The sequence below is a fragment of the Rhinatrema bivittatum genome, chromosome 4, assembly GCF_901001135.1.
Source record: "Rhinatrema bivittatum chromosome 4, aRhiBiv1.1, whole genome shotgun sequence".
Taxonomy (NCBI): domain Eukaryota; kingdom Metazoa; phylum Chordata; class Amphibia; order Gymnophiona; family Rhinatrematidae; genus Rhinatrema; species Rhinatrema bivittatum.
The window spans coordinates 146,703,591-146,730,923 of NC_042618.1; the positions used below are offsets into that span (position 1 = coordinate 146,703,591).

Genomic DNA, 27,333 nt, shown 5'->3' on the forward strand with positions numbered 1-27,333 from the left:
CGACCGGATGTTTAGGTGGTGCAATCTGCTCTGATCCTGCGTGATCAGGTCAGGTGAGGTGCCCAGATGTTTGGGCTACTGGATCAACAGATCGCGAAGGATCAGGAACCAGACTTATAGCGGCCAGTATGGGGCCAACCAGAATCATGGTGCTCCTGTCCTCATGGAGCTTCACGAGAGTCTTCCCCACCAGTGGGAGTGGAGGATACTCGTACAGTAGGCCCTTGCCCCAAAACCGGGCAAAGGCATCCAAGGCTGTTTCACCGTCCTCCCTCTATAGGGAGGAAAAGTGGATCACTTTGTAATTCCGGGGGGAGGCAAAGAGGTCCATGTCCAGAATGCCCCACAGGCAGAAGATTCTGTCTGCAGCTGTTGGGTTGAATAACATGTCTGAGTGAATGTCCAACTCAGGCGGTCCACCACCACATTTTATATCCCTACAAGGTAAACTGCACGCAAGAGCATGTCCTTGGACAGGACGCAGGTCCAAATCTGTACCGCCTCCTGGCAAAGCAGGAAGGAGCCTGTGCCTCCCTGCTTGTTTATATACCACATCGCGACTTGGTTGTTGGTCTGGATCAAAACCACTTTGTAAGCCAGGTGAACCTGGAACGCCGAGAGGGCATACCTGATCACTCGCAGTTCCAGTAAATTTATTTGACAACTCGCCTCCTGCTCTGACCACATGCCTTGGGCTGGGGAGCACATTGTCCACATGTGCTCCCCAGCCCAAGGTGGAGGCATTGGTAGTCAGTAACGCCGGGGGGGATGGCACTTGAATGAGGCGGCCCCTTCCCCAAGTTGGCCAGTCCCTCCCAACAGGCGAGGGAGTCTTGAAGGGTCGAGGTGACCCGTACTGGTGCTGAGAAGTTCTAGGTGGCTTGAAGCCACTAAAAGCGGAGTGTCCACTGCACCACCTGCATAGCTAGTCGGGTTAGTGGAGTGACATGAACAGATACCACTAAATGGCCCAGCAAGTGGAGCAGTACCTGGGCAGTGACCGTCCGATGCCGTCGGATGGAGTGTGCCAGTGACGCCAGGGTCTGAACGTGGCCCTTGAGGAGGAATGCCCTGGCCAGAGTTGTGTCCAAGAGAGCCCCAATGAATGCTAGCTGCTTGGATGGGCACAGATGGGATTTGGGAAAATTGATTACAAATCCCAGTGACCGTAGCACCTTGGTCGTCAAGCAAAGGTAGCTTAGAGCGCCCTCCTGCATGGTGCTCCTGATAAGCCAATCGTCAAGTTAGGGGAACATGTGCACCCCATTGCAGTGCAGGTGTGCCCCTACCACTGCCAGACATTTCGTAAAGACCTGCGGGGCTGAGACCAGGTGGAGTGGCAGCATCCGGTACTGGAAATGTCTGTGGCTCACTACGAAGTGGAGATATTTCCTGTGAGGCGGGAATATTGCTATGTAGGAGTAAGTGTCCTTCAAATCGAGGGAACAGAGCCAATCTCCTTTTTGAAGGAGAGGAATCAGGGGCTCAAGGAGACCATTTTGAAGCATTCAGGCTGCAAGAACCTGTTTTAAGGATCTGAGGTCGAGAATGGGTCGGAGGCCACCTGTTTTCTTTGGTATCAGAAAATATCTTGAGTAGAACCCCTGGCCCTGTTGAGAGCGGGGCAAGGGTTCTACTGTTCTAGCCTTTAACAAGGTCGAGAGCTGCAGCTCGAGAGTTTCCTGATGCTACGACAGGTCCCACATTGACAGTGGTGGAGAATCCGCCAGGATTGTCCTGAAATTCAGGCGGTACCCGTGTTGTACAATGGCCAGAACCCAATGGTTTGTGGTAATAGGAGGCCAGCTGTCTATGTACAGACACAGCCAGCCCCCGACCGATGGGTAGGGGGTCCATGGGCACTGCAAGTTGGCCTCCACTCTCTCACCGCCAGTCAAAAGCCTGCAGCTGGACTAGGCTGTGGGGCTGGTTGGGGCCTGGGAACACGCTGTTGGCGAGGCCAGCCCCTGGTCATAGAGCATGGAGCCCTGGCATGGGAAGCCAGAGGGTAATATCTCCTTTGGCGGTAGAAGGATTTGCAAGGTCCATGATACAGAGACTTGCGCACGGAGGATGGTGGGTCTGAGGTACTGGCTGAAAGCTGCTGCAAGGTCTTATGATGGTCCTTGAGCTGAGCCACTGCATCACTGACTGATGCAGTGGCTTTCCCCGATGAGATTTTCGTCGGGGAGATCTTTGGCCAAAGGTCAGAGGCCCGAAGACAGGCCATGCGCCAGGCACTAATGCCTGCAGCCAATACCCTGGCCGCCATCTCAAAGACATCATAAGTTAATCTTACCTCATGCTTCCCGGCCTTCAGGCCCTTTTGTACTATTGTCTCCAGTGCATCCTGCTGCTGTTGAGGCAGGTGCTCTGCCAACTCTTGGACTTTTTTTTCCACAAGTTCCTGCTGTATTGAGCCATGTACAACGGGTAGGAGGTGATATGGGCAATCAGCATTGACCCCTTAGAAGACCCTCCTACCAAGGGTGTCCAAGGCCTATGTTCTCGGCCTGGAGAGGCAGAGGAATGGGTACGAGATCTCTTGGCCTTTTTTAAGGCAGACTCCACAACCATGGATTGGTGGGGGAGCTGGCATTTTTGAAAGCCAAGGGCTACTACCTCCTTCGGAACATTCACCAACTGGAGAACTTCTAGACTTTTGTGGCGGGCATCCTCCTCCGTGAGGAGTTGGAAAGGAATGGTTTCCACCATAGCCTGGACAAAGCTCGCAAAGGAGAGGTCTTTTGGGGGAGAGCAATGTGTCTCATCCGGCAGAGAGGGCTGGAAGGCAAGTCGCCAGAGTCATCAGAAGAGGATGCTGATGAATCATCACCCCAGGGATCATTTGGCACATCCTCCTCACTAACGTAGACAGGGGGATGGTGAGGGAGGCCAGCGCCCATGCCCAGCGGTAGTGGCATTGAGGGTTGCCTCGGCAGCCTCGTAGCCGGGGGCCTCAAGAGCATAGATGGCACTGGGGGCATTGATGGTGCCGGAGGCACCCAGGGCCCCAAGGGAACAGATGGCCTTGGACTCTTGATGGCCCAGGAATGGGCTCAGGGAGTGTGGGCACCTTCAAGGGCCTTGGGTGCGGTTGTATATCTTCCTCCTTGGAGGATCCAATAATCGGTATCGCTCCAGAGGGGGACTTTGGTAGCCGATGGGGACCTTAAGGAGCCCTGGGCACCGGTTGCATCAGTGGAATGCCTAACAGGATGTTGAGATGCTCCAGGAGGGGCACTAGCAGGTAGGTGCTGGCTCTAGCGCCAGTATGCGGGCCAGCACCGGGGATGGTTCAATGCTCCGGAGGGCTCGGAACACCACCTATTGCAACCTGCGGTCCAACTCCTCCTGATGAGAACATGGATGATGGACGAGGAAGAGGAGTTGTCACCGGAGCCTCCATGGGGGGCCGAGGAGGCTCGATACCCGGCACTGCACTCGGTAGGGAAAATCTGGGACTTCCAGGTTTCGAAGAGGTTGGGGCCTCTTCACCACAGGGTCTCTTCGGGGGAGGCTTGGCATGGGCCGGTGCTCCCCTGGCATTGGCATCAGTGCCATGCGATGATGACTGCTGGTGTCTATGTTTCTCTCGGTGCTCAGCCTGGTCCTCCAGCGCCGCAGGAGCCGATGGTCCAGATGCCTTAGAATGGTCAGACAATGGAGAGGGCCGGTCCCCCGAGCCCCTCTCTTCACGAGGAGGGATCGGATGGAACGTAGAGGGTGACGCTGAGTCAGAGGGGTCATCATGACCCTTCAGTGTCGATGGAGTCAACTTTTTGACGCCAAAAAACTGCTCCATTTTGTCCAGTCGGGAGCGATGGCACTTGGGGGTCATCTGAGCACAGTCGGGGCACCTGCAGACATCGTGGGAAGCCCCCAGGTAGAGGATATAAACCTTGTGCGGATCCGTGAAAGACATGGTCCGCAGGTACTGGGGGGCACTTTCGAAAACCGGATGCCATGAAAATAAACTGACGAGCAGTCGATGGCCAGCAGCCACTGGGAGGTGACAGACTCGGGATTGACTGCAAGAAGGAAAGGAATACCTACCAAGACACCGGGAGAATCAACCGCGAAGAGGTACCCTGCGTGGAGGAAAAACGAAAGAGAAATCCTCGATGAAGAGAAAAATTTTGAAAATTCTGGAGAGACCTCTGAGAACCGCGAGGCAACTGCTTCGTGGAAAAAAAACAAGACTGAAGAGGGACCCCGCGTGGCTGTGCAGATAGTGGCATGCTAGGCATGCTCAGTGTGGAGGCAGTGCATGCAAATTTCTCTCATGCATATTCATTGTGGATATCCTGAAAATCTGATTGGCTGACTGGTTCCCCAGGACAGATTTGGGAACCACTGTCCTAGGAGATCACCTATACTAGCCACCTCCCACGCAGGTTGAGCCCTTGGGTTCTGGCAGCAGGCAGAACTTAGGTGGATCCTTAGGGCTATGCTGAGTGAATGCAATCTGAACAATGGTTGTGGCAGGCAGAACAGGTAACAGGCCAGAGGTCAAGGCAGGCAGCCGAAGGTCAGAGGTAAGACCAGGGATCCAGATAGTCAGTCCAAGGCAAACAGGACAGACAAGACACACAAGGCCAACAAGAAAAGCAAGGAAGGAAACAAGCAGGATAGCCAGGCAAGGAACCAGACAAGGAACAGAGCACAGAGGAGAAATCAAGACAAGAAACACCAGGAATCAAGACAAGAAACACAGAACAAGGCACAGGACAAGAACAAGACAAGGCAAGCACCTCGCACTGGACCACAAGGGCACCAGGGTTGGTTGCAAAGGACATCTTTATATACTGATGGAGGATGTGATGTCATCAGCCAGTACTACAAAAAGTCCCAGCTAGGGGACCTATAAGAGGAAGCCCAGAGTCAGATGAAGTTCTATCCTGGGTCCTTGGAACGCCAGGCTGCCAGAGGCTATGCAAGAGTCGCTTTGGATCAGAGATGAGGGGCGTAACAACTGCTTTGTGATGGAAATCATCATGAGAAAACAATAGTACTTGATTAAAATCAATGATATTTTTCTTCATAAGTCCTTATATGTTAAATTGTTGTGGAAAAAATTGAATATAGGATGGATGGTGCAATCCTGATTTAAAAAAAAATAAAAAATCCAGAGCAATAGTAATATGCTTAAAGGTGAATTTTCAAAACGTTTTGCGTGTAAAATATAGCATATACACACATAAGTAGCCTATACTTGCATATACCATATTTTAAAAACAAACAAAATACATGTGCATGTTTGAGTGTAAAAAAAGGGCATTCTTAGGGTATTCCAGGGCAGTTGCTATTTTAAAAAATACTCATGTGCATACATTTTCTAATGTACTCACGAATTTTACATTTGGTAATTATGTGGTAAAAGTGATATTTAATGTGTTTGTTGTTAGTACTGACAGGGTGGGAAGCCTGGATGAGCTAGGGGGAGTTCAGATTGAAGAACTAGGAGGGTTCGATGACCTGGAGAATGATTGGATGAACTAGAGGACTATTTGGTAAACTGGTTAATTTCCTCGATGCTTGTATGTTTTAAAATTGGCCAACTTACATGAGTAAGTCCTAATTTACTTTCATGCATAAAATATATGCATGTATTTACTATATTTAAAATAGGTAAGTAAAGTAGATGTTTTCAATCCATTGATATATATGGTTTTAATGCGCTGCATGTAAGCCTACGTATGTGCGTATGTTGCATGGTAGAATTATATGTATTTAAATGTGTACATATCATATGTGTATATTATAAAACATTATAGCAAATATGTGAGTGGCCACACACAGCATATATACTGCTGCACACAACTGTTTGAAAGTTATCCTCCCTGTTGACCCATTAAAATAGATACAGCAATCTAGATAGCTCTGTTCCTAGAGCTAAACAGAGGATAATATAAACCTAAGGTTTTAGGAAAAGGATGTACTCCCAATGAGTTTAAATTTCCTGTAATCCAAGGAGCACAGATTATCTTATTCTTGCTAGAAGAATTAACCAAGTTCCCCAGATCATCTGACAACGTGATAGACAGGGACAGATGACTTTCTTTTGTGAAGCAGAGCTGAAATTTAGAAAAGAATCATACAAAACCCAGTAACAACGTAACTAATAGCTGAAAAATCCCTCTAAGTGGTCCATCCAGTCTGCTAGCTGCAAATTCTTCCATTTTGGGTAGATAAGCATTTAGGTTTTCATACCCAACTCAAAATTAGTTCCTCATTTCATGTCTTTTGCCTGAACTTTCAACCCCTTTCCTACCACTGTCTTCCACATCAATACCAAGCATATCCAGAATCGGTTAAAGTACAGTTCTCCACCACCTCCACTGGTAGGCCATTTCAGGCCTTGTCATTTTCCTCCATGATTCTTACAAGACCAAAATTAAACCAACACCCAGGTCCACTTCCATCTCATATTACCAAGTTTTCTAATAATCCATAGGCACTAAAATTAGCAAAGCCATTGTCCAAAACATCCAAAACATTGTCCATGTTCATTGAAGTATGAGTTTTAACCATAGTCATTCAATATAGGTTTCCCCAATGCCTTCTTGGAAGTTCAATGCAGCCATTCCACTGCTGTTAGGGTTGTAACTGTGGCTTTGTGCAAGTTACCCCAATGCCTTGTTGGAAGCCAAAAACAATCATACTGCCAGGGCTCTCTCTCTGGTGGGGGGCAGGAGTGGAAGAGGGGAAATTGAGGTGCTCTCCCCAAGCAGAGTGTGCTTTAGAAGATTCTGTGCTGCCATGGTAGTCCCAACATCACCTCAGGAGAGCAGGAGAGACAAAGATGCTCTTCACTGCTTCTGTGCTTTCTGATTGATTTTGCAGGTTGATGCCAAATTCCTCTCTCTTCCCTCATGGGACTGTTCTTTGCAATATTGCAACCCGGCCAACATTTCCGAGTTCAAGCCTGATATCGGCCCCTCTGTCTCCCCATTATTCAAGCCAGTCCCTTCTAGCAGCTGGCTAAAAATAAACTTTGGGATTGGCAGGGCTGCTGGCTCTAAAAGGGGCACCATGAGCAGTGAATCAAGTTACAAAAGAACAAAACAGTAATTGGTTAGGACTGCAGGCATGGAGGCCCCTTAAAGAGATAGAATCCCTGACCCTGCTCCTTGAATGCTGGGGGAGGAGGTGGAGCAACTGCAGCAGCCAAAGCCCCCTCCTCTTTGCTCTTAAATTCCAGGGGAAGGGAGGAGATGACCCACTCCCCCACAGCTCTTGAACCTCTGTGTGATGGTGCTCTAGGTAGATTCCCCTGGGCCTCAACCCCTCCTAGGATCATACCTACATACTACTGCTGTTAGGTTTGTAACCACTGTTCTGTACAGGCTATCCCCTTGGCTAGCGACATGGCCTATTGCCAGGTGAAGCCAACTCTGATCCTTGAGAGTTACAAACAGGCCCCATTTTTATCCACAATGAATAAGCATGAGATAAATTTGAATACACTGCTTCCATTGTATACATATCTATCTCATCTATATTCATTGTGGATATCCTGAAAACCTAGCTTTTTTATAGCTCTCAAGAACTGGAGTTGACCACTCCTGGCCTATGCTGCCACTCTATCATGCTTCCGTTATTCCTTCATTTTTGCAAGTAAGAATCCTCTGTGTAAATTCCATAACTTTTTGAAGTCTGCTAACATTTTAGCTTTTACCACCCATTCTCAGAAGGTATTCAAGCCATCCACCACACTTTCTGTGAAAAATATACTGCCTGACATTGACTCACATCTACCCCCTAGGAGTTTTATATCATGATCTCTAGTTCTATAGCTTTATCTCCACTGAAAAAAGTTTACTATTTGTGCCTTAATACCTTTAAGGCACATATATATATATATATATTTTGGATACTATTTACTCATCTTATCATATTAACACCCATAATAAATAAATTTATAACCAAAGTCATTTTTTTCAAAAAAAATAGGCAAATATAATTTTAACAGAGATAGCCAAACAACCTTAAACTAAAAACATCAAAAACAAAACAGGTCAAGATAAAAAAAAGTTTCACCTTTTCTCGAGTCGAGGGCATACACTCTTTCGGATAATAGAAAGACTAGGGGGCACTCCATGAAGTTAGCATGGGGCACATTTAAAACGAATTGGAGAAAGTTCTTTTACACTCAACGCACAATTAAACTCTGGAATTTGTTGCCAGAGGATGTGGTTAGTGAAGTTAGTATAGCTGTGTTTAAAAAAGGATTAGATAAGTTCTTGGAGGAGAAGTCCATTACCTGCTATTAAGTTCACTTACAGGCTGATACGGTAAAGCGCGGCCGCGGTTACCCTGCTTCTAACCCGCTTCTAACTCACAATTTGGCCGCGTAAGTCCAACCCGCGATTCACTATCCCTTTTAACTCATCCTTACCGCTTCTTTAAATCAACCGGTAATCCTTTCCGCCCGCATGTATATGAGATGAAAACGCTCCGATTAGCTATTCCCTCTCATACAGCAATGTGCGCCCCGATTATCTCCTTTTTAATCTGTAGTTTTGCCGCGCGTTTAACCTGCTAACTCACCGCCTACCCTTACCCCTGCGTTAGTGTGGAGCGTCAGGTCAGAGAGACGAAATTTCATGGACAAACAACCCCCTCACCCCCCGGGACCCTTACCCTGGCGTTAGTGTGGTGTGACAGCAATAGGCAGGCTCCGGTCAAAATCCCCCCCTCCTGAAGCAAGGTGCAGGGCGAAAATCGGCTCGACATGTCATTAAAACAAAAGTAAATAAAGTATAATAAGAGTAAACTTACTACATGTGAATTTTCTTTGAACAGTCGCCTCTCCCCTCCTCCCGAGGCGCGTACTGCGGCTCCCCTGCCTCCCGGGGGCAGCCGGCGGCGAAAGCGGCGGGCTAAAGCGTACGGGCGGGCGGGCGAAAGCGTACGGGCGAAAACGGACGGGCGGAAGTGAATGAATGCACGCCCGTATGCGGCAGGAGCCAGCGGGCGTGCATTCATTCACTCACTTTCGCCGGCAGGCGTGCATTCATCCAGGCAGAGGGAGCCAGCGGCGAAAGCGGCTTCCAGCAGCCCCTGCCGGCGAAGGTGAATGAATGCTATTAATTGCATCAGTAGCATGGGTTCTTCTTAGTGTTTGGGTAATTGCCAGGTTCTTGTGGCCTGGTTTTTGGCCTCTGTTGGAAACAGGATGCTGGGCTTGATGGACCCTTGGTCTGTCCCAGCATGGCAATTTCTTATGTTCTTAAGTTCTTAATGTGCACCTGTGTGTGCAATTTGGTTGCTCAAGGCGTGACGTCACGACGTTTGGCGTCACGGCGTGTGACGTCGGCGTTCGCTAATGCACTGCCTTGAGCGCCCAAATTGCATTCATTCACCTTCGCCGGCGGGGGCTGCTGGAAGCCACTTTGGCTCCCCTGCCCCCGCTGGTGAAGGTGAATGAATGCACGCCTGTACGATATAATTTGTACCCTGGTGTGGCACACTATCCCATTGATTATCCACCAAGTATCTGAGATGTCATTCAAGTCTATCTTATTTACTGCTATACACTAACTCTGCCATCTTATTTCTTAGATGTCTGGCATTGGCATATCGACATTTCAAAGTGTGTTTTTTGATTTTATTAACAGCCTGCTTTTCAGATGACGGGGATAATTTGGAATCTTTTAGCTCAAGTATTCTTATAGACAAATGGACTACTTTTGCTTTTATTGGAACCTCTGTTGGGATGCCCTAACTCTCCTACTTTATTAGTATCCTTCAAAGATACCTCCCTCCAAACAATGAGTTGCTGAGCGACTGTTGGCTTTTCCCTTTATTCTAGTTTAAAAGCTGCTCTATCCCCTTTTTAAAGGTTAGTGCCAGCAGCCTGGTTCTAATCTGGTTAAGGTATAGCCCATCCCTTCAGAAAAGACTGCCCCTTCCCTAAAAGGTTACCCAGTTCCTTACAAAACTGAATCCCTCTTCCCTGCGCCATCATCTCATCCACGCATTGAGACTCCAGAGCTCTGCCTGCCTCTGGGGACCTGCGCTTGGAACAGGGAGCATTTCGGAGCATTCATTTTCGAATATAATATGTATCCTGATGTAACCTCAATTCGCTTATGTTAAGATTACTAACTACCATTTGAATCTTGTAAACCTTTGTGATGGCTTCACCGGACGGTATATAAATCAAAATGAATAAATAAATAAATAAATAAGATTCTGTATTTCAGCTTCCTACCTAAGAGCCTAAATATGGCTTCCAGAATATCCCTCCCACATTTTCCTATGTCTTTGGTACCCACATGTACGACAACAGCTGGCTCCTCCCCAGCACTGTCTAAAATCTTATCTAGGTGATGCATGAGGTCTGCCAACTTCACATCAGGCAGGCATGTTTCCAGGCGATGCTTGCACCCACCAGCTCTCTACATTCCTAATAATCTAATCAACAACCATGACTACCCTGCTGGGCAATAGCCCTGGGAGAAAAATCGTCAGAGCAAGAGGACAATGTATCACCTGTAGAGCAGGTCCTTGCTACAGGATCACTTCCTGGTGCACCAGGTTGATGCTCTTCATCCAAGAGACCTTCCTCCTCCAAGGTAGCACCAGGGCTGCCAGACTGGAGTTGGGACTTAGCTACTATGTCCCTGAAGGTCTCATCTATAAACCTCTCTGCCTCAGCTTCTCCAGGTCTACCACTCTAGCCTCCGGAGATCAGACTCGTTCCTTGAGAGCTAGGTACTCTTTGCACTGGGTGCACACATACCACACTTCTCACAGGCAGGTAAAAAAAATCATACATGTGACATTCGATGCAGAAGACTAGAAGGCCTCCCTCTTGCTGTTGGATTGCTGCCTTCATCTTAATTCTGTTGAGTTCTTAGTTAAGTTTAGGTTGCTAAGGGAGTAGGGATGTGTAAATAAAAGTCCTTTAAATTTATTGTATATTCACTATTAATCTGGTAGTGACCTGCAACAGGATAATTAAAGTCTTGGGGCAATCCTGTGTTTTAGATAAAAGGCTGATTGATTTTTAATGAGAAAGTGTTTCCTGCCTATAAAGGATCAGCTAGGGGTGGCTAGAAAAGAAAATCAAACACAAAACAACCTCAAAGCTTTTTCCAATCTTTTGGCTAGCTTTTTATAACCATCCTCGACATGGCCCCTAAGATGCAATCCTGCCTGGGCATAACAGAAGGAGATGCAGTCTGCTAGCCAACCGGAAAATGTCTGCTTGGCAACGGCAATTTCCAATTTGTTCTGAATAGAAGAAACAAATAGTTGGGTAGACTGTCTATGGGCTTATGTCCACTTCAGAGAGAAGGCCAAGGCTCTCTTAAAGTCCAAATTGTGCAGAGCTTGATTGCCTTGGTGCAAATGGGGCCTTGTAAAGAATGTTGTCAGGATGATGGAAACTTAGGCAAGAACTTAGAGTTCTTATGCAAGACTACCCTATTAAGAAAAAAAATAGTGTAAGGTGGATAAATCACTAAGGCCTGGAACTCACTGTATGCTGAAGTGACTGCCACCAAAATATGACCTTCCAGGTCAGGTACTTCAGTTCACAGGAGTGCAGTGGCTACAAAGGAGCTTTCATCAGATGATCCAACACCATGTTGAAGTCCCAAGACATAGTGGGAGGCCTTAGCGGAGGCTTCAAATGAAGCAAATCTTGCATAAAATGTGCAACCATGGGCTGTACAGAGATGAGCTTACCCTCTACACCATGGTGGTATATGCCAATTGCACTCAGATAAACCCTAATGAAGTTGGTCTTCAGAACAACTTCTGAAAGGTTTAGAAGGTAGTAAAGCAGTTTTTGTGGTGAGCAGGAGAAAGGATAGAGGGCATTTTTCTCATTCCACATGGAAAACCTCCTCTACGTCAGTCCGTAGGACTTTCTAGTATAAAGCTCTCTCGAAGCAACAAGGACCCAGACACACAGAGATCGAGTGGTTGCAGGATCAGTTTCTCAACATTCATGCTGTGATCAACAGGACCTGAAAGTTAGGTTGGCACAACCTTCCTTAATCCTGCATGATGAGATCTGGAGAAGTCCTCAGTCTGATCAGTTCCCAGATGGACATCTCCTGGAGGAGTGGAAACCAAACCTATCTTGGCCAATGAAGGGTTATGAGGATCATAGTCCCCTTGTCCTCGCAAAGCTTCAACAAAATCTTCGCCACCAATGGAGCTGGAGGATATGCACACAGGAAACCATGCCCCGATGACGTGAAAGCCATGGAACAGAGAATCTGCAGGTAATCCAAAATCCTGGGAAATGCGTGCTCCAACAAACTGCAAACCTGCCTCTGTAGTCTGCAAATGTGTTCTCTGGTGACAAACATGCCCCCAGGAGTTCCAACACCTGAGTATGGATAAGATGACTCTGACAGATTCATTACCCAACCCAAGGATCTCAGCCGCTGCAGTATCACTGCCACTGCTTGTCTGCAAAGAACTTCTGATTTTGTCCGAATAAGCCAATCGTCCAGATATGGGTGAACTAGAATGCCCTCCCTTCCTGAGAGCTGCCGCCGCCACGACCATCAACCTTGGTGAAGGTCCTTGGAGCAGTCGCCAACCTGAATGGAAGGGCGCAAAATTGAAAATGAGTCTCGAGAATCGTGAACCTCAGGAATCTCCGATAAGGCCAGATTGCTATGTACAAGTATGCCTCTGTCAAGTCTAGAGAGGCCAAGAATTCTTCGTGCAACACTGCAACGATCGAGTGCAGGGTCTCCATCCGAAAATGAGGAACCTTGAGAGCCACATTCACTTTTTTTAATTGCAAAATCGGACAGAAGGTCCCTTCCTTTTTTAGAACCACAAAATAAATGGAAATCCTTTTCATCCCCTGTTCCTCTACAGGGATGGGAACAATGGCCCCCAGCATCTGTAAGTGGTCGATGGTTTCCTGTATCACCTGCCTTTTGTTTACGGAAATGCAAGAAGAGACCATGAACAAGTCCTTTAGAAGGCAAGCAAATTCTAAAGCATAACACTGTCTTATCACACTTAGGGCCCAATAAACCTTCGTGATCCTGGCCTACTCCTCAAAGAAAAGAATCAACCGACCCCCCTATGATCGGCACCAAGGAGTGGACTGGCTTAGATTCATTGGGCGGACTTGGCTCCAGATGCCCCTTGGTCGGAACCATCTCTGTTCGGCTTTCGACTTCGAAAAGGACTGGTTCCAGAACTGCTGCCTCCCAGTGCCTTGTCTCTGGGCTCTATTCTGCTGAAACCACCTAGTCACCCTAAAGTGAGGCTGTGTAGAAAAGGACCCTTTTTCTGCCCTTCAGCTTATCCTCTGGGAATCTATGCCCTTTATTCTCTTACAAATGCTTTACAAGCTTCTCTATTTCCTCTTTTAAAAGCAATTTGCCTTTAAAAGGTAACACTCCTAACAGACTTAGACCAATCGTCCGCTGACCAGTTCCTTAACCAAAGGAGCTGCCTGGCTGAGACCGCTGACATTATAGTCCTAGGCGATGTTCTGATGAGGTCATATAACACATCTGCTCCATAGGCCAACACAGCTTCCAGTCGCTCGGCCTACTCTGCAGCAGTCATCCAGTGCATATGCATTTCATTAGCTTACTGAATCGGGAGTTTAAAAATGAAATTAATCTGGGCTCTAAAAAGCAGCACACGATTTCTTAACACCAAGATTACTGCATCGGTCTGGGTTTTACTATGGCATCTGTATGTCTTAAACAGGTAAAAACTCTCAGAGAAATTTGAAGCAGATGTTGCATGTAAATCATGGCTGTCAATATTACATTTATGGTTATGGTACAAATTTTCTTTTGATACAATAGACATTTTTGCGATGATACCTTCCTTTGAAAATAATTTTACATTAAATAATTGTCTATATAACCTACTTTTTTCATATTGTATTGCACTCCACAGGTCATACTGATCTGAGGATCCAGAGCAAGTGGAAACATGATTGCCACCTGAAGAACAAGCAGCTCATACAGAATGAGGACAGGATCCTTGAACCAAAAGCCTTGATTCACAACTAATCATGGATTCCCCCCCCCCCCCCCCCCCCCCCCCCATTTTAACAGACTCTCCCCACTGTCTGGTCATTGTTGCATCAGGAGCCATGCATCAGGGCACCTTCAGAAACCTTGTTTCTTAGAAGCTGTAGGAACACTGCATACTAAGGCAGACTACATGGGCCTTTTCTGCTGTTTCCCTCTCTAACTCGAAATGCTGTCCCTTTTTCAGTGTCCCCTTTGCTAGTGTATGAAAGACAATTTTACCTTCAAATTTTCATGCCTAAGAAAAGATCATGTAGTCTAGTAAGAGTATACTCATATATTCTCTCAATTTTAACAGTCATTTTTACACCACTGTGCTAATAGTTTGCTGGTATTTTACTAAACTGTCAGCAACTTTTAACTCAGCCTCAGGGAGGATGGCAGGAAATTTTTGACACTTAGGGAAACAAGTCTCAGGCTTTTCTGCCATCTCTGCTACTGCAAGCTCCCCACATTCTCAGTTGGCAGAAAACCAGGCATACACAAACAAAACATGCAACAGAGGCACAACTTCTCTTCAATTAGGTTGCTATCACCTTCCCTATCATCAAGATGTTGGTAGGAAGCCAGTACTTCACAGGCTTAGCAATTTCCTATCTCTCTTGCCTCTGTGCTTTTCTGGCTCCAAGCTTTGTTTCTTTGGAAACAGATTCTGGACTTGGAGCTGCTTACCAATAAAAAGGAGAAAATGTTTGAACACAGACTTCCACAAGTAAAGTTCTTTAACTGTTTGAAGTATAGGTCCCTACCAGAAGAACACATGCCAACTCATCTCTCCTGCACAGATCAAAGGACAAATAAGGAAGACAGCAGGGGATCCTGGTCATGTGGAGCTGCAATCATTGATATCTACCTGGAGAGAGAAAGAGGAGCTATACTCTAAGCTCCAGATTGAAACAAGAATGAAAACAGCAAGCTTACTCTTATGGGATGGCAGTAACCTGACCCTCAGTCTTCTGTCTCATAATATACCTGCAATGTCCATTTGAATGATTTAAATTAAAAAAAAAAACCCCACACATTCTACTCTATCAATCCATTTTTACATGCCAATTATGACAAACCTTTCCCCATTACTTGAATATATTAGCATTACAATATACTAAGCAGAATAGTTGTAGATCCTACCACATGTTCATTCCATGGCAAAACAAGCAGTACAAATGGTCATCTTTGTGTATACCTGTGGTTGCAATTTATCAAAACAGCATTTGTACATAAAAATATAAATCTATTTCTCATTATATTTATTTTATCCTCTTCTGCATAGTGTCTCCTTATTGTCCATCTCTCTAATCAGAAAAGTAATATGCATGGCTTTCAGCATTCTCCAAGTCACAGCTCCAGCAGTACAATGATTTCCTGTGCTCAGGACTTACCTTCAACTTAGGTCTAATACAGTAAATATGGTGCCCTCGATTACAGCCATCACATAGCAGCATGCTTTCTGCATCGCCTTTCTTCCGGCACATTTTACAGCGTGCATTCAGTATAGATTTGGACCAGATAATACTACGATCCAGGGTGGAGAGATGAAGGAATACTTGGGACAGGCTGGTAGACGAAAGGAGAGATTCCCTCCAGCGGTCTAAGACTGTCTTGTGTAAACGTCCAGAGTCACTGGTATCTAAAGGAGGAGAGAATCCCAGCAATATAAAGACAAGCCAATAACATAGCTGTCTTTTTTTTTTTTTACACAGGACATGCCAGTGTGTTCATATATGGATCCTGTCCTTACAGAGAGAATGATAAAGTGAAGCAAGCAGATCTGGATTAATGCAAATAAAGTTATTTTTTAATCTTGATATGCAATAAAGTAAACATATACAGCCAGGTGTACTATTTAATCTAGGAACAAATGCAACTGTAATGCACATACTGCAAATACCCACCCAGCCACTGCAGAAATCGTAACCAATCTATATTATACTCTTGCCTCTAATTTTGTACATTATCCAGTCTCCCCCACTAATTTTACTTAATCTAGTTTTCCTCCCTCTCTACTCTTATCCTCCCCCTCTCCAACATAATTAATGATATTCATATTTATCGCCTTTGTTATCACGTTACCTGTACACATATTCATTATTATTATATTACGAAGTTACTTGTTTTTCATATGCGTTCTATGTAATTGTTTTGCCATATATTTAGGCCTTGTTCACCGATGCGATGTGAAAACGGTTGTCGGTATATAAAAACTATTAAATAAGTAAATAAATAAAATACCTTTCTTAGGAAAAGCAATAACCAAACCAGTAGCTAATAAATGTTTTTCACTTTACAGCTGTGAATTATTACATAATTATTATATGTAAAAGTTTAAGCACTCCTGGTCAAACTATGTTTCAATGAATCTATAATTGAATAGAAGCTGACAAGCTCTACATGGTGCAAACTTAAACAAGCCAAAAAATAAAGAACCAAAGCACTTGTTTTGTCAATCAAATCGTATACAACCAAAAAAACAAGTATACTATAGTGTGAACCGTATCTTCAATGTGCTGTCATCAAACAAAATTTCAAAAAATATATTGTATTTTACTTTGAATTTATAACCGCATCAGCAAGCCAGACAACGGCAGTGAATTCACTTGCCGTCCGGACTACTCGTCATTTGCGGCATGGTGGTAAATCAACTGAATGATGCATATTATTTCTAAGCGGGACTTAGAAGGCATTTGCAGTTACATCTAGCTGATACAAAAACAGTTGATTTACCACCATGCCGCAAATGACGAGTAGTCCGGACGGCAAGTGAATTCACTGCCGTTGTCTGGCTTGCTGATGCGGTTATAAATTCAAAGTAAAATACAATATATTTTTTGAAATTTTGTTTGATGACAGCACATTGAAGATACGGTTCACACTATAGCAAACTTAAACAAGACATCTTTCTTCAATTTTTAATGCTAAATAAGTATTTGCTTATTTTAACTGATTGGAAAATAATATACAGCATGTACAAAGGTTTGGACACCTTTCCAGTTGATACTTTTTTTTTTTTTTTAAGTTGTGTGCCTGACTAGTTAGGCCTTTAATTAGTCAGATGAAGACAATTCCACAGTTGAACAAATACTCTGATTCTTCTAACCTCTGAGTTTGTGATTGCTTTTCTATATACTTTCAACAATCATGGGTTCCTCAAAGCAGCTGTCTGAACATTTGAAAAAGACGACAATTCACTCCTACAAAGTACAGGACGGCTATTAAAAAAGCCCTCAATTCTTCCAGTTATTTTCCAACTGACGAAGAAACATTAAAAAAAATAGAATATGAAACTGTTGAGGTCCAGGTAAGCTCTAGAAGACCAAGAGAAAATCTGATAGAATTGCCTAAAAATAGGTCAGAGCGGCAAAACAGAAGCCACAGATCACTGCAAACAATTTGCTGAAAAGTTTAGCTGACAATAGAGTAGTTGAACATTGTATATTTTTCTTATGCAATGATCTGCACTGGAGAGTTGTCAGAAGGAAACCTTTACTATGATGTTATCACGAAAGTAATCACTTAAAGTATGCAAAATAAAACCTTGACAAGCCTGAAACTTTTAGGAACAAACGGGCCGATACAGTAAAATGTGCGGGAGAGTCGGCCTGCTCTCCCGAAGCGCGCCCAGGCCCTCTCCTGGGCGCGCGATTTTGTACTCAAATGAGGGCTTGCGGTAATAAGGAGGCACGAGGGACACTAGTGCGTCCCTACCATCTCCTTATTGGCAGAAGTGGCGGCTGTCAGCGGGTTTGACAGCAGACGCTTAATTTTACTGGCGTCGATTGTCAAACCAGCTGACAGCCACGGTTAGGAAAACGGATGCTGGCAAAATTGAGCGTCCGTCTTCCAACCTGCAAGCGCAGGCAGATTTTTTTTTTTTTTTGGGGCCTCCGACTTAATATCGCTATGATATTAAGTTGGAGGGTGTACAGAAAAGCAGTTTTTCCTGCTTTTCTGTACACTTTCCCAGTGCCGGTCAAAATTAACTCCTGCCTTTGGGCAGGCGTTAATTTCTGAGAGTAAAATGTGCGGCTTGGCTGCAACATTATACTTTCTGTATGGCGCGGGAATAACTAATAGGCTCATCAACATGCATTTGCATGTTGCGGTTGCTATTAGTTTTTGGGGGGTTGGACACGCGTTTTCCTCGCATTATGTATAAGGGGTAATAATGTTTTGAAAACGCGCGTCCAGACGGGGGCTAACAGTGCGCTCGGCTGAGCGCACCATTCTGTATTGGCCTGAAAGTGCTTTGGGCTGATTGAATGAAAATTGAACCTGTCACAATCACAGAAGATACTATAGTAATTTTCAGTTCTTAATATTTCTAATAGTAAAAATCACTGGCTGGAAGAGTTTGTAGAAAATTTTTAACAGCATTTCCCTGCTTTGTAAGAGTGAACTATTTTCATTTTCAAATGTTCACCTGACTAACTGAAGGCCTAAGGAGTCAATCAACATTTTGGGCCATATTAACCACTTTAAAAAAAAGAAAGAAAAAAAAAAAAAGAAAATGAATCAACTGCTGTTTTATTTTCAATTTGTTGAAATCAGCAAATATGTTATAGGCAATCAACATTTTTTTCCTGGTGGATGAGCAGGATATATCAATCACACAAGTGCAACTTCCCTACCTAAAGATAGTATTCCAACAAAAACAGAAACACCACCAACAGGCACATAAAAAATATGCTTATGTTGTAAGGATTAAAAAAAAGCAAAATTGCTTACCTTGTAATAGGTGTTATCCCAGGACAGCAGGATGTAGTCCTCACATATGGGTGACGTCACTGATGAAGCCCTATTGCGGGAAAACTTCTGTCAAAGTTTCTAGAAACTTTTGACTGGCACTGTGAGGCCACTGAGCATGCCCAGCATGCCATGATATTCTCTGCCACAGGGGTCTCACTCTAGTCTCGTATGTAGCAATAAGCTTTAGCAAAAATAAAATAAAAGGAACGTGACCCAACTCCGCGGGGTGGCAGTTGGGTTCTGTGAGGACTACATCCTGCTGTCCTGTGATAACACCTATTACAAGGTAAGCAATTTTGCTTTATCCCAGGATAAGCAGGATGCTAGTCCTCACATATGGGTGATTAGCAAGCTAGAGGCTGAGTCATTTTGTAGAGAAGCAACAGTGAAATATTGCTGTTGAAAATGAGTCAGCTGAAGATCACAGCAGGTTGGATGTAGAAGGAGTTGAGATTAAACTGGAAACAAGTTCTTTAAGACAGATTGTCCATAGGCTGAATCTTGTCGTCCTTGTTTGTCCAAACAGTAATGAGCTGCAAAGGTGTGAAGAGAATGCCATGTTGCTGCTTTACATATGTCAAGGATTGGCACTGAACGATAGTGTGCTACTGAGGTTGACATTGCTCTTACTGAGTGTGCCTTTACTCGCCCTTGGAGAGGAAGGCCTGTTTTTTCATAGCAAAACTGTATGCAATCTGCTAGCCAATTGGATAGAGTATGTTTACCCACTGCTTTACCCGGTTTGTTTGGCTCATAGGAAAGAAAAAGTTGATTGGATTTCCTGTGGACTGCAGTGCGGTTTAAGTAGAAAGATAGTGCATGCTTACAGTCCAAGGTATGTAAGGCTCTTTCTCCTTGGTGAGAATGCAGCCTTGGGAAGAATGTGGGTAAAACTATGGATTGGTTCAAGTGGATTTCCGTAACTATCTTGGGAAGGAATTTTGGATGTGTACGGAGAACCACTCTGTCATGTAGGAATTTTGTATAGGGTGAGTATGTGACAAGTACTTGTAACTCACTAACCCTTCTAGCTGATGTAATGGCTATGAGGAAGATAGTCTTCCATGTGAGAAATTTAAGATCACAAGAATCTATGGGTTCGAAAGGAGCACGCATGAGTCTTGTTAAAACCAGATTCAGGTCCCATTCTGTGACTGGTGGCCGAATTGGTGATTTAAGTTGAGTTAAACCTCTCATAAATCTACTGACGAGAGGTTGTGAGGATATAGATGCATCTCCCATCTTGTTATGGTAAGCTGAGATTGCACTTAAATGTACTCTTACAGATGAAGTCTGAAGACCAGATTCTGAAAGATGGTATAAGTAGTCTAGTAGAGAAGTAGTGGGGCAAGTGAAAGGATCAATATTCTTTTGTCTGCACCACAAAGTGTATCTCTTCCATTTCAAAGAATAGTTCTTTTGTGTGGAAGGCTTACGTGAAGCCATAAGCACTTGAGATACATTGGTTGAAAGATTGAGTGGTTGTAAAATCAAGCTTTCAACATCCATGCTGTCAGGGATAGGGACCGAAGGTTGGGATGGTGCAACCGACCCTGATCCTGAGTTATGAGAGTGGGAGCTACTCCTAGACGAATTGGATCTCTGACTGAGAGGTCTAGAAGTGTGGGAAACCATACTTGTAGAGGCAAATATGGTGCTATGAGAATCATTGTCCCCCTGTCCTGTTGTAGCTTCACTAGAGTTTTTGTCGATCCGCCACAACGTAGTGGCGGATCGACTGAGTCGATCCGCCACTACGTTGTGAATGCCTGCCAGATAGGTGGCCCGGAGAAACATTGAGTGTGTTAGGGCCCAGGCCCAAATCTGTGTAGCTTCTTGACAAAGGAGATACGAGCCCGTACCTCCTTGTTTGTTAATATACCACATGGCCACTGTGTTGTCCGTTTGGATAAGAACAGTCTTGTGTGAAAGGCAGTCCTTGAACGCATGCAGCGCATAACATATAGCTCGAAGTTCCAGGAAATTGATTTGAAATGTTGATTCGAGTTTCGTCCAGGTACCCTGGGTTTGGAGATTGTCTATGTGAGCTCCCCAACCCAAGGTGGATGCATCTATAGTTAACATTATCTGTGAGACTGGTTGTTGGAAGGGTAGGCCCTTGCGCAAGTTGTCCTTGTTCGCCCACCAAAGTAGAGATAAACGTAGCTGGTGGGTTACTAGGATTGGAAAGGACAGTGGTTGAATGGCTTGGATCCATTGTGATCTTAAAAGTCCATTGAGTTATTCTCATGGCTAGCCTTGCCATAGGAGTGACGAACTGTGGAGGCCATATGGCCTAGTATGGTTAGAAACTGATGAGCTGTTACTTGATTCCTTGAGTGAATCGAGTTTGCCAATAAGGATAGTGCTTCTGCTCGATCCTCGGGTAGAAAAGCTTTTGAGAGGATGGTGTTCAATTCTGCTCCTATGAACTGGAGTAGTTGAGATGGAGTAAGATGGGACTTTTGGTAATTGATGAGAAAGCCTGTGGAGTGGAGTACCGTAATTGTGTGATTGAGAGAAGGCAGAGCTCCTTCTTGAGATTGACTTCTGATGAGCCAGTCGTCTAGATATGGGAAGACGTGGACACCTTGCTTGTGTAAGTGTGCTGCTATTACTACCAGACATTTTGTGAATACTCTGGGAGCAGAGGCAAGTCCAAATGGCAGAACTCTGTATTGGAAATGTTGATGACCCATCATGAAGCGCAGGTACTTGCGATGAGGAGGGAATATTGGAATGTGAGCATAAGCGTCTTGAAGATCCAGAGAACAAAGCCAATCTCCTTTTTGAAGAAGTGGAAGCATGTTGCCTAGAGAGACCATCCTGAACTTTTCTTTCTTCAGAAATTTGTTGAGATTTCTGAGGGCTAGGATGGGATGTAGGCCTCTGGTTTTCTTTGGAATGAGGAAATAGCGGGAGTAGAATCATCTGCCCTGCTGAGACCGGGGCACTGGTTCTACAGCCCTGGCTTTCAGAAGGGTGGATAATTCTACCTGTAACTGAAGTATGTGATTTTCGTTGAGATGAATTAGAGTCTGTGGAAAATCTGTGGGAATCTAAAGGAAATTCAGTTGGTATCCTCAAGATATTATGGAGAGAACCCATTGGTCTGTTGTTATTGGTATCCAATTGTTGTAAAATTTGGATAATCTGCCACCAACTGGGAGTTCTGGTCGAGGATTTGAAGAGAGGCTGAGTTCTCTGGGTGAATTTTCAAAAACCAGCAGCAGGACCAGTTTGTGGAGCAGGTTGGGGCCTAGCTGCCTTTTGCTGACGTGGTTGTGGTCTCTGCTGGGTTCTGGAGGGTCTGGGTCTAGATGCAGGAGGGTAATATCTCCTTTGACGATAGAAAAGCTGTCTTGTGTCTTTCCGTGGAGGCCTATGGGTAGGATGCACAGAGGGGTCCTGTGGGAGGGAGGATAGTTGTCTCAATGTTTCTGTGTGTTCCTTTAATTGAGACACAGCTTCCTGCACTTTGGATCCAAATAAATTGTCTCCTATGCAGGGGAGGTCAACTAATTTATCCTGGACCTCAGGCCTAAGGTCTGAGGCCTTGAGCCAAGCCCACCTTCTGGCACTAATGCCTGATTCAGCTACCCTTGAAGCCGTCTCAAAGCCATCGTAGGCAGCTCTGACTTCATGTTTTCTGGCTTCTAAGCCTTTGTTAACAATAGTTTGTGCAGCCTCCTTGTATTCATTTGGAAGAGATGGAATAAATTATTCAATTTGTTTCCATACGTTTCTTTGGTATTGGGTGATGTAAAGTTGATAGGATGAAATCCTAGAGTTCAACATTGCACCCTGAAAGACCTTGCGACCCAGGGAGTCCAAAAACCTGTGGTCCTTTTCTGGAGGATTTGTAGAGTGGACTTTTGTACTTTTAGATCTTTTCTGTGCTGATTCAACAACTACTGAATGGTGGGGTAGTTGTGACTTTTGATATCCAGGAGTGGATTGCACTAAGTAAGTGGTGTCCACCCATTTATCTACTGGAGAGACAGAACAGGGATGTTCCCAAAGACGATGCTGTAGTTGTAGGAGAACATCATGTATGGGAATTGCTACCACCTGTTTTGGAGGGTCAACAAATTGCAAAACCTCCAAGGTCTGTTGCCTCGAATCTTGTTCTGATTCCAATTTGAAAGGGATAGAGTCAGCCATCTCTTGCACAAATGTGGTAAAAGTAAGATCTTCTGGAGGAGACTGTTTTCTAGGATGTGGTGGCGAGGGATCAGACATAAAGGCTTCTGATGAAGTGTCTGAGGCAGTATCACTCTATGTATCATATTCTGGAGTTTTTGGTTGTGGTACTGCAGGTTTAAGTGGAGGAATAACACCAGAAGGCCCTGGCAAAGGGTCTTCAGGAGAAGAGTCCTCTTCTCGTGGGTCACTTGGGTGAGAATCCAATAAATACTGGTATCTTTTTTGTAAAAGAGAATATAGTTCTGCTTCTGAGGATCCTGGAGCCCCAGGAAGAAGTGGCACTGTTGATGTAGTCTTTGGCATCGAAGGTATCGATGTTTTCGATGTCTGTTTAGTGGGTATCGTTGATGTACCACTTTTCTTTTGTGACGGTGCAGCAGTAACGATAGACACCGAGACTGGAACCGATGACATCATCTGAATCGATGTAAACTCTGAAAAAAAGAGAAGGCATCGACATCGGCATCGATGGTGTAGTCGTGAGTGGCATCGCTGTGAGCAGCATCGGGGATTTCCCCGGCATCGGGAGTGTACCCGGCATCGGCGGTGTCGCCGGTACTAAAGCAGTCATCGGTATCGATTGTACCGGCATCGGAGACGTCCCAGGTAGGGAGGTGGTCACCGGCATCGGCGATATCGCCAGCATCGACGTGGTCGCCGGTAGATTTTCTTTTATCGCCTGCAGTACTGCTTCTTTGATGAATGCCGTCAAGTCTTGTGGTACCAGGGGAACGCTCGGCACCGGTGGAGGTGGGGAAAGTATTATAGGTTCCACCGAAGGAGGCCTAGGTGACGGCGAGGTATGTTTGTGTTTCGGCCACTTTTCGGACGGTTCCTCCTGGGAGGGAACTGACGGTGATGTCGAGGCGTGACGCTGCCTATGCTTATGTTTAGGCCTTACTTCGGTCTCCGATCGCACCGATATCGTCGACTGTGTTGGCGAGGTTTTGTCCACAGAACTGTCCGGTCGACGTTTTTTCAAGAGAATTTTCTTGGTACCTGCCACCGGTGAAGATTTTGATGAAGTAGACGGTGAAGGAATAAGTTGCAGGTGAAAAAGTTGATCAATTTTTTCCTGCCGAAGTTTTCTTCCTTTCGGTGTCATTTCCTGACATTGCTGACAGGAAGAAATATCGTGGTTTTCACTTAAACTGACGATGCATTCTAGATGCGGGTCTGTGACAGACATTTTCCGATTACAGGCTGGGCATTTTTTGAAGCCTGAGGCCATGGTGATATCGACGGCCGTCGATGAATGAGAGAAAAATTTTATTAGTGTTTTGAATAAAAATGCTGAAAAAATATCTCACCAGCCGGTGAGAGAGAAAACGAGTGAGATCCCGTGAGGGAGAGAAAATTTTTAAACAATGACTTTTCAGTCAGAAACTGAGTAAAATCTCAGAGGCTCTGATGACCGCGATGCTGAGAGCAGCGAGGAAAAACGAAGACTAGAGTGAGACCCCTGTGGCAGAGAATATCATGGGATGCTGGGCATGCTCAGTGGCCTCACAGTGCCAGTCAAAAGTTTTTAGAAACTTTGACAGAAGTTTTCCCGCAATAGGGCTCAGTCAGTGACGTCACCCATATGTGAAGGCTAGCATCCTGCTTGTCCTGGGATAACAAAAATAACCCACACAAAAAACAAAAGACTGACCAAAATAATAAAAATGGACTAGAGAGGAGATGGAGCAGTTCCTACTCCTCAAGAGAAAATGGAGGACAGTCTGACCAAACCTGTCACATCAGGAGTCAGTGTTCCAACAACAGGAAGTTAATGCTAAATAGAAATCCATACTGCAGCCTTACAAATTTCAGAGTTCAACCTTAGATAGGCAATCGACACAGCCATTTGTCTGACAACATGAGCACTGATATTACTACCTAGTGGGGGACTGAACTGTTAAATATCAATTCATTAATGAGCAATTGTTCAACCTGTTCACTGTTGGGGGTTGTTTGAATAAGATTTATATCTGTAAAGGACATTCTCTGATTAAAAGGACATTTACAATTTATTTATGATGAGATGCATTAATCTCCTTAAAGTTACCAAAATTTCTTGATTATATGCAACCACACTAAATGCTATCGCAGCACACTATTATATATTTTTTGATTTCCTCATTTGTGTGTATTCTATGCATCGGTCCACCGTTCGTTTATTATATTTATCTAGTGTTAGACCTAATCAGGCATAAAAGGGAATGCAATCTGTTATTTACTTGGAAATATGCTGGACTACAGCAAATCCAAGATTGTATGGGTCAAAAGAAACAGTGTTGGCTGGACCTTCTAAGGACTTTGGTATGCTCCAAGCAGAAGGTAATGCCTCTTTTGTAAGCCAAACTATGCAGGAAGCTGGAAAAAACTGATGAGATTAAAGTGGAAATCTGACACTAATTAGGCAAGAACTTGGAATAAATATATGGCACTACTCTGTTATGACGATACTTAAGGTAGATAACTCGCTAGAGCCTAAAGTTCACTATATGAGCTCAATGACTACAACTAAAATATGGCGAGACGGATAGTGAAATGCTAAGAGAAATTAGGGAAGCTAACCAAACTGGTAGTGCAGTAATAATGGGAGATTTCAATTACCCCAATATTGACTAGGTAAATGTAACATCAGGACATGTTAGAGAAATAAAGTTCCTGGATGGAATAAATGACAGTTTTATGGAGCAAATGGTTCAGGAACCAACGAGAAAGGCTCTCTGTGTGCAACTTTTATATTCCTATAGGAGGGGCATGTAATAGCTGGAGGTGAGGTGAGGTGGTGGTTTAGGGCCAGTTTATCATGCAGTGTGAGACATACGAACAGCACAGTATACTTCGGTTTAGATTTGACATCATTTAGTGTGAGAAAGGTCTCACAAAGAGGAAATTTCTACTATGTTCTCTCACCGTAGCTTGATGGACTCTATAACAGTGAACCATCAAGCTAGGCCAAGATAAAATAGTACAAAATTTCATCTTTATGAGACTTTCCTCACTCCAAATGATGTCAAATCTTCACTGAGGTGTACTGTGCTGTTCATACCTCTCTCACTCTGTATGATAAACTGGCCACTAAACCACCACAAACACCTCACCTCGAGTTCTTAAATGACCCTCCTATAGTTATATAAATACTTGTCTACTATGAAAGCCTTATAGACTCTCTCGCAGCGCGAGATGCAAATTATCACAGGGCGTGAAAAGTTTATCGCACCATGCGATATTACTGATGCAAAGTGATATGTTATCGCGTGGTGCGGTAATTCTAAAATTTCCATAAACACGCCCCTTTTTCTTATGCAGGTGTTATGCATGTGTTATCGCATTTTGATGAATCTAGGGGTGTGATATGTAAAATCTAGGGATGTGGGGGATGTGATATGTAAAATCGAACACCAGTATATAAAAACAAATAAATAAAATAAAGTACCAAAAAATCTGTTCTGAGACAAGGAGAGGAAGAAAGAAGAGAGAGACTGAGGAAGCTGAAATCATAAATATTCCCTGAGGAGAGAAACATGAAATGTATCAGGTCTGTGAATTAAAAAAAAAAAAAGTAAAAAAAAAGGGTTGTAGTAGCCCCCTGCGTAGATATAGTGCAGAAGTCTTGTGCATGTCAAATAAAGCATTCTAGGCGTTCCTACAACTTGCTAAGAAATGCTCTATGCTAGTTCTATCTGATGTCACCTGCTTGTGTGGCTGATATATCCTACTAATCTATGGAGAATGAGTATAACGTAAGTGGGAGCTACTCTCTCCATTTTAATTTATTGTACTTTCAACGTGTACAGTAGCTTAGTGGTTAGAGCAACGGACTGAGAACCAGGGAAGCCAGAGTTTAAATCCCATTGCCGATCCTTAACTGTCCCTTCACCCTCAATTGCCTCATACATAAAGTTAGATTGTAAACCCACTGGAACAAGGAAAATACTTTTTCTACTTGAATGTAACTCACCTTGAGCTACCAATGTAAAGGTATGAGTTAAATACACAATACATACATAAAAATAAAAAAAATTAAAAACTTACCATCCCTCTCACTAGATTGATCTTCCTCTCTCTTTTTCTTGTCGTCTTTTTTCTTTTTGTCTGCTTTTTGGTCCTTTTTGTCTTCTGCATCTCCTAAGTTTCAAAATCAGGACATGTAAAGAGTCTGGAAATTTCCTTCCGTTCCACTAGACTTCAAATCAGGTATGTGCCTCTACAGGGCTGCAATGCCATGACTTTCATTCACAGCTAAGTTTTTTTTTCCCCCATTTTTAATGAACCTCCCCTCTCCCATCCAGTCCAGCCATTACAAGTAGCAGTCCTTGGCCAGGAGCCACAAACCACATCTCTTTCCAGA

At 44.4% G+C, this 27,333-nt stretch overlaps 1 protein-coding gene across 2 annotated transcripts in view; it reads right to left on the minus strand.

Moving 5' to 3' along the window:
* BAZ1A (bromodomain adjacent to zinc finger domain 1A) overlaps nucleotides 1-27,333 on the minus strand; it is a 514,327-nt gene that overhangs the window by 109,085 nt on the left and 377,909 nt on the right. For both annotated transcript variants that reach the window (XM_029598945.1, XM_029598944.1), the window contains 2 exons: nucleotides 27,018-27,110; nucleotides 15,419-15,666 (listed from right to left, as the gene is read on the minus strand). In XM_029598945.1, coding sequence (XP_029454805.1) covers nucleotides 15,419-15,666; nucleotides 27,018-27,110 — 341 coding nt within the window. The remainder of the gene's footprint in view (nucleotides 1-15,418; nucleotides 15,667-27,017; nucleotides 27,111-27,333) is intronic.